Source organism: Gymnogyps californianus, chromosome 2, assembly GCF_018139145.2.
Source record: "Gymnogyps californianus isolate 813 chromosome 2, ASM1813914v2, whole genome shotgun sequence".
Lineage (NCBI taxonomy): Eukaryota > Metazoa > Chordata > Aves > Accipitriformes > Cathartidae > Gymnogyps > Gymnogyps californianus.
In genome coordinates, this window is record NC_059472.1 from 42,811,898 (window position 1) to 42,823,991 (window position 12,094).

Below are 12,094 nucleotides of genomic sequence, written 5' to 3' on the forward strand. Positions count from 1 at the left end.
CTGAGTTCAAAGGCAGCAGAACCAGGTTGACTGTAAGCACCTACGGAAATATTAGCTTTATACTCTAGGGGCATTCACTTTAATTATTCTATCAAATTCAAATTACATACTGCACTGATTTCTAAATGTGAATACTTAATGTTAATGTCATTTAAATTGATATGCATTATTAACTATGACTATTTGTTGATAAAAAAAAGAATATGCTTGATTATCATGAACTTGAGAAAGACAAAAATTAAAAATGAAATCTGATGTGCAACTGAAAATTTCAGTTCTGCATTTCTTGAATATTCAAACAATAATATCTGCAATATTTACAGCAATACATGGTTGTTTCTCTTTAAAAGGAAACTCAAAGAAAATTTAAATATAGACAAATCTATGTATTATTTTACATCATATGTTATTTGGTTCTTAGCCTGATGTTCCACTTTGTTTTCCATGGAAACCAGATTTGACTTGCCGTTGCTTCCATAAAAAATCATAACCAACTTGGATATATTTTCTGACAACTTTTCAAAGTCTCTTTTTGTTTCTTCTTGATGTTTTGTGAAATAAATCCTCCATCTGCCTTCTGAACAAATAAAATAAGGAAAATAAAAAGGAAAAAAAAAGATTAAAGATGTTTCTTTTTTCATATGTTAACCAAGGTATCCGAGATAAAATTCCTGAGACATGTCTTAGTCTACATGGGGAGCATTAATATATAAGCACTTCACCTGGGTGCTGATCACCTCCCTAAGTATATTGCCATTTCTTACTATTACAAAGCAGAAAATATTGGCAGTACTAGTAAGTGTAATGATGTATTGTGATGAAAATATTCTCACATTATTATTTCAGAACTGATGAATAAAACAGTTGATGTAATGGCAGAAGCTGTACCTGAATTCATTTGCTCTTTTCCTAAAGGCCAGGCAGAAGTGCTCCTCCTCTCCTGAATTTCTAATTAAAAAAAGATTGAAGACCAAATTAATACTTTTGTAAAACAGTGTCTAAATGATAATAAATGCCTGTATTCATCTCTAGTGAGGCAATTGACTGAGTATTATATCATTGAGATTAAAGATTTAACTAGGAAGTGTACAATGTGATTTTCTACTTAAGCATCATCTCCTACATATCATCCTATTTAATGAACTGACTCTAGAGCTAGCTCTTTACTGTGAAATGGTTGTAACATGAAGATTCAAGTATTTTTCATTTTAGAGCATTTCTGTTTTGTTTATACAGTTTATGCTCTGGATGAATCAGAACTAATTGGATGTTTTTAATGCCCATTTTGGGGGCTGATGTTCCTCCCACTGGTATCATCTCCCATTGATTTCAGTGGGATTTGGTATAGATCAAAACTACTTGTAAACATTAGATAGAGGCCTGAACCAAAGATGGAAAGCCTTCTTTTGAGATCACAACCAAGTTTGGATTTGCCAATTATTGTATTAAAAAACTCACAGGAACATTTTCTTCTTCTACCAAATCAATGCATTCTGGTAGAAACAGAATTTTTTTTTTTTTTATTTGAATAAAACCATGTTATATAACCTTAAATACACTAAATATTCCTATATTTTATTCAGAAAAGTCCCAACATACAATCTAAAACAAAGCTGAAATAATAGCTTCCTCCTTTTCTTTCTGGGTTTCAAATGATCAAAAGTTAGAGAAGATAAAGCAGAGGAAATGGATTGCACTGGAATTCTACTCTGTCTCAATAGGCTATTGCTGGACAAGCACCATCACACCAATGCCACTACAGTGAGCAGCAATGCCCTGGGAGGTAGGAGGAAAAGAACTAGAATATTTTTTGTAATCTAAGGACTCATCTATACTGTCTATTTACTTCCCTTAGAGGCAGGATCATAAGAAATACATCAGTCTTAAAGGTACATACTGGGCTTTCGTTGCCTACTGGTCTGGTTGGGGTGTGCTGTGGTTCCCTCCCGGCTTGCACACCAGATTGTGTTTGTATTGAAACCACGGCACAGGGAGGGAGGGTGCACATTCCCTTTTTGTCTTGACAAAGAGTGCAGTCACAGGCAGTGCGGTCAAAACTGCCTCTCTGTGGACTGATTACCCACACAGTGTCAGTCAAAAGTATGTCCAGTTTCTGGCAAAAGCTATCCAAACAGCGTGGCATAAATAATGTAAAACAGTCCTCTTGAATACAATGGAGGCGTTTTCTCCACTGCTTAAACATAGTTTACCCCACTGTTTACCTCATTTTCACTACATCTAACAAGCAGCTGGCAGAGGTATTCGAAGCTTAAAAAATTGTTTGCAAGGGGAAAAGTAGAAGTAAGACTTGGAGAGGCAGCAATTTGTAAAGAGAATAGGCCAAATTTGTTGCCATTTATGCCACTGTAAATCTGGAGTAACAAAGCAGAAATTATCCTCTGGCGAACAGTGGTTATTAAATAGTACTAAAAAGTACTATCGGACACGCTAATTCCCTATGTAATGACGATGTTCTACTGGAATATTTTAAACCATAACTTGTTTATAGAAGTAAACCACATAGCTGCATTCTGCAGTTTGGAATTAATTTCTCAGCCAATGATAGTTTGAAGATAATATTGACCTGTGACATTCAGAGTTACTGAGGCAGATCTTTTTCCATTGCGTCTGTCTTTTAGCCATGTTTGAGCCATAAACACTGTTTCTGTCCCTGCAGCTGCTGACTCTTTCACAATAATCTTCTCCAGAAGCCAGTCAGAGCCTTTCCCTTTTTCAACCACCATCCCTTGCAGAGTCCCAACATCTACTGCTTCCACTTGAAAAATATCCACCTGAAAAATTCAGAATCAAAAAGACATACAGAAACAGAACCGTCAAACTAAATTAACAGTGTATTTTGAAATATGAAAGTGAGAGGACAATCAGGATTTTTTTTTTCATTAATTCAATAAATACCAACAGGACCAGAGATGACAGATTTAAAGATGCTAAACTCCTGCATTAAGCAGTATTCCCTTTGTAGTTCTGCAATTTACTGCTAAACCACCTGTTTCCCCACACAGATCAATCAGTTGCTTATGCTCACTTCCTGAGAGATTTTCCTTCCCAAATTTCACATTTAATGATTTGCAGGGATACTACTTTAAACATCTCTTACTCTCAACAAAATAGACCCCCAGTGCTCCCGTTTGAGGGGTGAAATGCAGGGAATGAGAAGGGCAGAAGTGAACATCACAGAACGGTATTTTATTCTCTTAGGAAAGAATGACAAACTTGATCCCAGATTTGAATTAACTTGTAGGATTAGGTTTAATAAAAGTAATTGAATTTAAGGAAAAATATTAGATAATGTTATGTTTAAACAAGTTCTACTATTCTCTATCAGTTAAAAAGTCCATAATATTTTTTAAATGTTTAGAGCACTGAAGTAAGATCCCTAAAGAAAATTGTGAGATGTCAGACATTAAACATTTTCACAATATGTGATTTTGGCTTTTTGTGGGTCTTACACCTACTTCCTCAGCTGGAAAACAGAGATTAGTTTCTTGGCATAGAGACCTTCCACTTGTTTTGCTTTATAGATTTATGAATTATCATCTCATTTCTATTAGGGTTGATAACTGGTAAAATCTAGTGTTATTTGTGATGGAATTTCCAGCATGATTTAAAGACATAAAGATGTTTTTGAGGGGACCGGATTGCAATAACGATCAAAAACACTTGAGTCCTGAGAAGTCTTCTCAACCTAATTCACACTGAAGTTGCTCAGCCAGAGCAAGAGGACAGCAATCCTTATTCAAAGGATTGTGCAGAGATGAAACAGAGAAAAGCGGTTCTCTTGCTCCACCAGCCACAGTTATGTGTCTTCCCTGGACAGGTTTTCCAAGTGAAGAACTGATGAAAGATTTGTGTTTGAATGAATGTGTGTGTTTGCGAACTACACCTTTAACAGGTTCCTAAAAATAATCATGAACCTGTCATTGAATTACTCTGTGGCTTCTTCTAGACTGAAAGGTAGTGTTATTCAAAAACTGCTATAGTGCATCATCTAACCATCATATCTGCATTGTCACCCCTAAGTTATCATGTGAAATGGGAAAATGAGAACAGCAAGATGACAATGATTTTAAGGAAAAAGTGTTAAAGAGGCACTTGAATAGCTGTACTTTCTTACGATGAGTCAAGGTTATAGGCTGCTTAGTGCATTTAGACTGGCAAAAGCATAAGATGAAAATGAAGGTTCTCAGGATAATGTCCTGCAGCAGCAGAGCAAATACATTGGAAGGGCTGAAGTTCTAGATGGAGTGCAGGACTGCAGGGAATGAGGCTCCTCTTCACATTTTCCATAGTTAAGTCAAAAAAGTAATGTTTAGTGTCAACACCACAGTTATATTTTATTACTTATTGGACTAATTTGATGATTGAATACCATTAATCTGAACTCTTAATTTACCTTAATTGTGATATGAGTTCGATCACTGCTTTATTCTATCTTTAATTGGATTGGTAAAGTTCTAGCCTCATGCTTGAATAAAATAAAATGGTTTGTTACACTTATTAAATAAAATGTATTAAAAATACACAGGGCTAGAAGATGGGTGAAAAACACAGATAAACTCAAGTAAGAAATATACAGACCCTTGTCTCTGTTAGTAAATAAATATTTTAAGTTCCCAAAATGTGAAAATTAGTCTTAAAAATTACTGTTTGTTCTTGCAAGTGGTTATGCTTACATTAATGCATGATTTATTTTCTTGGAAACATATAAAGAAGATTTTGTCAGATTAGAATACTTGTTAGAATAGATTTCTTTTTAAGAGAAAAGAGTTTTCCAGAGGATGAGTAGTTTAGTGACACTATCATCAGCATCTCCAAAAAATCTGTTGTCAGTGATCCACTTTTGGAAAGGAGAGAGAGTTAGGAATAAAGGAAAAATACAGACAATATTCTGCAGAATTCTAGCCTTGCGCTGTCTCCAGAAGAAGGATAGTTGGGTTTGTCTTGCACTAAGCTTGACAGTTAATAAACTCTATTAAGCTAGAAAAACTTCACACAACATCAGCAAAAGTATTTGTACACCATTTTCCCTAGTGGTAGCGATTCTGAAAACACTTAACTCAGGTGCAGCATCTACTGTGGGTTATTCATAACCTGGATAATCCAGCCACAGGTAACAGCAAGTTTGTGTATATAGGTAATGCATGAAAGGTTTTCCAAACCCTTTTTCCTCTGAAAATAGGTATATTTTGGCTGAATAAAAATTTGTGAAAACTTTGATGTTTGCTTTGCATTAGACACACTACTTCATCATTTGTCGATGTGCAATTTTACCGAGCCCATTTTAGAGCATGTAAAATCTCAGAAATCCATGGTCAAATTTGCAGATGATTCAGCCATCTAGTAAATTGCAAGTTGAAAAACTATTAACTAGACTAGGAATTGTGACAACCAGGGTAAACTCACTTCACAGACAAGATTACATTTTCTCTTTATGTGTACATTTGAAAATCTACATGGTGTAATGAGCTTTATTGTAGTCAAGAGACCAAAAAAGAATAGAGAATGAGCAGCAACTATAATTGTTAGAGCTAGATGAACGATTTGCTAGAGATAATTTATTTGCCAAATTTAATCCACTTTTCTCCTTGCAAGCTGTCTGCAGACAGATTATGACATATATTTCATTATAATTTTAAAGAAATTGAATTATTATTAATAATTTAGCTAATATTTTTGTGGATTCATTTCAGATCATGGATTAGTCATACAACATAGGATATATTCGAGTTGTTGACAGGTCTTGTTTGTCACATGATACTCTCTTATCTGATTTACAAACAGGGAGCTTTTAAGTTACTGGAGGCTTAATTCTTCTGCAAAAAGAGAAGGAGAGAGGGAGAAAACACACAGAAGATAGGTAAACCTACAGAATATAAAACTTTTCTTTTTCATTTTCCCTTAGGGAAAAATGTTAATTGTTTTTTAGTTACTACTAGCAAATTAGGTTTGAATGGAGAAAAGTCACCTTAAATATTGATAATAATACATATTGTCTAATTTAGCAGAGCTTATATCTAATTTTCTCAGAGTAGTATTAAAACAATTTGTGTGTATGTACAGCCCACTAAATTTTCTTAACTAACACTGTCTGGAGAAAGAAAGATATTCTCCAAGACTGAGCAGCTGAGACTGACAATGTGAGCGCCATACATACTCTGTGACCCAGAAGAGCTGCCCTAGCAAACCCAGAATTGACACTTTTCATATTTCTTGGATAAGAAAATAAGCACTGAAAAATTCCTTAAAAACAATCATTCCAGCAACCCTTTCAGACTATTTAAAGTTTAACTTTTGTTAACTCCTTTTCAGATTTTCTTCAATTGTTTCTTTTTTTCCTGGGACCCATGTTTTGAACATTTCCTTTGAATCTATGACCCATTTTGACTTTATTCAGTACTCTTTAGTGTCAGTGCTGGCAACATATCACTGTCTGTAGCAGTTGCAATAGCTCTTGTAACAGAAGAAGCATTTGAACAGTTACTGTGCAATATTCACCTGTATAAATGCCAATCATTTTATAGGCTCAGTGTTGAGACTTGATGGTTGGTTAATGACAATATTCCCAGCAGAACTGAAAATGGCAAGTCAAGACACACCATATGCTTAATTTCATCAACCTGTATGCACAAGTGATTTCCCATACTGCTAATGTTACTATCATTTTAATAGGCTTTTATTGGAAAAGGAGTTAGAGTGTCTAGATAAAAGACCTTTTCCATTAAGCTTAGCAAACCTATTGATTTGCTGCCTGATTATTTTGATCGCACTTGTTAATCTGGAGAAACTCCACTGAAAACAAAAGAGTTTTAGCACTGGGTGGCAAAATAAAGGCCCCTGTAACACTGAGCCCAAATCAGAAACAGTGTCTGAACATTCCTGTAGAAGGAGACAAATGAGAAAAATAACTTCAGACTGTGGTCCCATATGCTCTTCCAGTTGTGCTGAACTGAACTCCTCCACCCTGTCCCAAACGCTTGTCACATCACTACCTTCTCTTAGATGGAGATTATCACCTTCATAGCTGTGCCAGCATAACCACACAATCAGCTTCTCTCCAGCCAAATTTTATCAAGATAGACCAAGTGAAAAAGCCCCCATTATTAACAGTATTAATTGCTTAAACTAAATAAACATTTAGACAAAGTAAATGTATGCCACTGCGCCAGCAGACTTAAGGGGTGGAAACATTGGGTGGTAAGCAGCAGTGATGGCAAACACTGGTAGCAGTACTGTCTTGGCCCAGCTCAGTGGAAGGATGAACAGTGCATCTGACTGTGACCTCAGCATCTTGTAATCTGTGTTCTGTACAAATGCTTCTTTAAAAATAGGGTTTTCCATGCATCTGAAAAAGCCAACCCCAAATTTCCTCCTAAATTCACATATTTTTGCAAGCATGTTTTTATTTTATGTTAAATTCTCACCCAGAAATTAATTGAAAAACTTCATCTTACATGAAAAAGATTAAATTTAAATTACAGTGAATGCATAATTGGAGGTTTCTGATAACCTACAATTATCATGGTTCATCCATCTTCAACAAGATTAGTGAAGAATAAATGAAAGAATAGGGGCAGTAAAAAAACCCAAATAATATTTGCCCTGAACTGACCTTATGTTAATTTGCTTAGTATAACTGGAACAGAATCTTTTTGAAACAGGATTTGTATGCATAGAACAGCAACAGGAGTAAGAAAGAATAGTGGTACATTATAATAACCAGCAGGTATGGCCATTCAACTAACTTGTAAAAGACATTTCAATCATACTTCAAGTAAAATGCATTTAGTAAAATGCAGAAGGACTGCTACAGAGACCAATAGCACCAGCCACATCCAAATCTGTAAACACACATTATATTACACAATAGAAATTTAAAAAAAAAAAAACCCAAGCCAAAACAAAAAAACCCTTGAAGACAGACATCATTTTGGACAAATTCAAACCTATCTGATGCAGCCTGATTGTTGGACTGATATAATAACAGTACAAGTTTGAGATCTGGTTTAACAGGCAAAGAAAATAGGATGGATGTAATTTTCTTCAACTTTAGTAATGCATATGATTGTATAATATTTTGATTAAGACACCATAATCCAATATTTAAATGATTCTCAGGTGGGCTCAACCTGGCTGATAATGGGACAATAAAATGTCTAACTGGTAAGTCTCCAAGTGCAGCTGCAAATGGAGTGTATTTTCAAGAACACTTCATTGTAGTGAGGCCAGTTAATAAGCTTATGCTCTTTAATATTTTCATGAGTTAACTGGAAGAAAACAAGATTTTAGAGATGATGCAAAAACAATTGCTAGTTATGACACTTGAAGAAGTAGGGTGCTAAATTGAAGAGTGCTCTGAAAAGATTTGTGAGAGTTCATAAATCACTGGAAAGCCTGCCTTCCAGTGAATGAAGCAGCCTAATCTATTTAACTTGTCAAAGGCATACTGATTTGCTTATTGTCATAAATACTGTCAAAGGCAGCAGAAATTTGGTGTGAGTGCGCTATCCAGGCTAACAGTCAAAAGCGTGACAAAATCCAGTTCCTAGAAGTTAAAGCTTGACAAATTTAGACATAAAATAGTGTGAATCTTTTAAAAAAAAAAAAAAAAAAAAAGGTATTTAAGCTTTGAAACAGCTTTCCAACTAGATGAGCACTTCATCACTGGAAGCCATTCATTCTGAGTTAGATATATTTTCTAAACTATTTAACTTGAATTGAAGTTAATTCAGTTCTTGCTGCATTGAGAAAAATGGTTGAATATTTTATTTGCTGAAAAATGCAGGCTTGGATTGACTGTAACTATTTTAAGATTTTTGATAAATCAAGTTAGTAAAGTCAGCTGTATTTTATTTTCAAATTATCTTGTTTATTAAAAAACTGAAATAAATGTGGCATAGAATTCACTCACCCAACTTTGCCTATCTAAAATAAGTCTGTAGTCAGATAATTTCACTGTAAAATCTTGAGAAAGCAGCAGGCACTCTCTGAGGATAATTAGTTTCATTTTAAGATAAATGTCCAAATAAAGAGAGAAGGTAACCACCTCCTGGAAGCATCTACTTCACTCCCTTTCTGCAGGAGAAGCTCAAACCATCATGTTAGAACAAATGTGCACATTAAAGGCAACTAAAACTAAGTAAGATGTATTTCAGCTTTAGAAATGTAATTTATGTAATTTATTTTTGAGCTCTATATAGACAGAAAGTCGCTCCCCCTCAAGTAATTAATTTTAGTGTTAATTAAGTTTGTCCAATTTTTAACTTTTGACAACAAAGTTTTACATTTTTTCTTGCCCTGCAAGAATATGTCAGGAAACCAAAATTAATTATTCACACAGCCCTAATCCATTGGCCAGTGTTATGTAGGCAATCTAGGTGATTGCAATGGTATGTTCTAGCTCTGCCTCCTATAAATCTGTTACTAACTGACTGTAACTACTAACTGGGAAATACCATCCTGGAGGTATCACTGAGAACTGCACGTGGCTCAGATATTTGCCACTGTGTCCTAGGGCTATATAAAGCTTTAGTTACGTTCTTTCTTTCTGCGTTTCTCCTCATAGTTTCTGACAACCTCCACCAGTCTTTCCTTCACTATGATGGTATTCCATATTTTCTTAGTTTCCATCTGATTAATCCTTCTGCTCGATGACCAGACCATTTTACCGTTCGTTTCTGTACTGCAATTACTTGGCCAACAGCCTACCACTATGATGAATACATTTGGATCAGTGGCACTTTGCAATTATTTGATCATTATGTCAGATATGCTTTCCATAAGAGAAGGTTTATCTGCAGTTATGAAATAGTAACGTTCTAGATGTGATGGGATGTGGATGCTACAGACGAATATTGACTTCCTACTAGTGGCCACAGTACACTGTCCCACATTCTGGCCCTTCTTAGTGTATTCTGGCACACGTGGATTTTTTCCTGAAGTAATTTTTTTAAATTGCCAATGCTTAATCCGTAAGCGAGTACTGAAACTGAACACCAACAGTCACCTCTCACTGACAATTTTTGTATGTGCTGCAGTTACCATGGTACCAACCTGAGCAGTTGATGTCTAAATATAGGGCAGGATAAAGGATATATCTTTTCAACAACTAAGAGAATTAAGTAAAAATTCACAGAGATTTTACTGCTTCAGTAACTTAGAGTACTTAAAATACTGGCCACTTTCATTATACCAAGATTAAAATACTTAAATGTAAGTCATAACGTATTCAGTGTAGTTTACTAGCTTTGATGGAATTGATCTGAAAAAAGCTACATACTCAAAGAGGAAATTTGTGGGTAACTCACAGCCATATGACAGAGCATACAGCAAGTCTATCAAAGACCATATAAAGAAGCATAAAGAATTTCATTCCCTGAAAAATGTTGGGTGCCAGAAGCAATATGGAGATACCGTAAGGATTTTACAAAACTGGGCCCTGGTTTTTACAGAATGTCTGCACTGAGTATACTTGGTTCAAGAAAGTGTTTGTAGTGAGTAACATTTATCAGGCTTAAATTGACTCATGAAGTATGAATAAATACTATTAGCATTTCATGAAAGCTGAACTGCACAAAGAAGTGCGCTGAGATTGCTTTGTCTATCCTTACAGTTTTTAGGAGAACATCAAACAAAGCATCAATGTCATAGCAATTTGAAAGAATACAGTTCTTGAGCACTAGTTCTCACACTCATTTGTCTGAGTAGATCACCAGAAGCTCAGCTCTCTCGGTGACGGTGCTGCTCTCTCAGACACAGGGTGAGCTACAGGGAGCTTACTGGTGAACTAATAATATCATGCACATTACTTTATCTACCGGTTCTCTGATAGAGAGACCTGTTTCACAGGTGTAAGGACTTTGGAAAGACACAAAGCAACTTTTCAGATATTAGAAGCTAATTCAGTCTTTTACTATCATATAACTCAGCTCATGTAAATAAAAGACCTGTTAAATGAGAGAAGCATATCTCCAATCCACTGCGAAGTCCCCTGAATATTTAAACATTTCTATGTATTTCTGCATTGCTAAACTGTTGTTTGTAGCAGCCCTGACATTCTGTGAGACTAACACCATATTTTGATGTGATTTCTAACAGAAACACTGTTCCAGTTCACTAGCTGCTACTGTATAGTCAGGGGAAAAATTATTGCAAGGAAAAGCACATTTTAAAATGTCAGAACAACTGCTAAGATTCAAAATGCAAATTCTGTCTGTTATACTCCAAAATCCCCTAAACCACCAAGTCCAGACTCTATGACTGCAGGGGTGCTCGGCACAATATGTGATTGGGCTGCTATAGAAAGAGACATTCTACAGTTGAGAGTCTTTTTGGAGATTACTTATAAAGGGAAGAAAACATTGGGAAATTTCCAAAACATGTCATGCACAAAATGTTGCTGCAAAGGCAGGAGTCTTGCTTGCAGAATCAATTTACACTTTGTCAATTAACCAAATACCTTTACTTTATTTTCACTGAACAAGGAGCAAATCAAGACTTTTCTATGTTTCTCTATTACTTATCTACAAGCAATTTCTTTTTAGGGCCCTAAAATATTCCTATGCTGATATCTACTTTTAGAAATATAAGGATACTGTGTTACATTCACACACTGCTCCTATAAAATGTCAAATAAGTAATGAAGAGATGGGTACATGCCAGCTCTGCCTCTTACTATGTAAAACAGAAAAATTCTGTGCCACATTGAAGTAGATGAAAATACTATAAAAATACCCTTCAGGTTATGAATCTTTGTAGTTCATTTCTGTTCTCTTAGGCAACATTTCTAGATGTGCATCCCTGGTCCCTCTTCATTAAGAACTACCAGTCTAGAAATCAGATTGCTCACTTGTGGAGTTATGATTTAAGGAGAAATCCAGTAAAACTTACATTAAACTAACTTTACTCCATGAGGACAAAAGGACTGCAGCTCTAAAATCCAATTAAATCAGCTTATCAATAAACCATAATCTTATCAATAAACCATAATCTGAGTTTCAACGTTAGGGAAGACAAATGTGCCTTTATCAAAACTGAGTACCCTCATCCACAAGTATTTAGTCCCTTAAAAATAAAG

The 12,094-nt window shown here is 35.2% G+C and overlaps 1 protein-coding gene across 1 annotated transcript in view; it reads right to left on the reverse strand.

The window, feature by feature from the left end:
* LOC127029911 (lipoxygenase homology domain-containing protein 1-like) overlaps nt 1–12,094 on the reverse strand; it is a 143,059-nt gene that overhangs the window by 16,013 nt on the left and 114,952 nt on the right. Inside the window, exons 34-36 of the mRNA XM_050915731.1 lie at nt 2,585–2,792; nt 889–948; nt 399–577 (exon numbers count right to left, since the gene is read on the reverse strand). Coding sequence (XP_050771688.1) covers nt 399–577; nt 889–948; nt 2,585–2,792 — 447 coding nt within the window. The remainder of the gene's footprint in view (nt 1–398; nt 578–888; nt 949–2,584; nt 2,793–12,094) is intronic.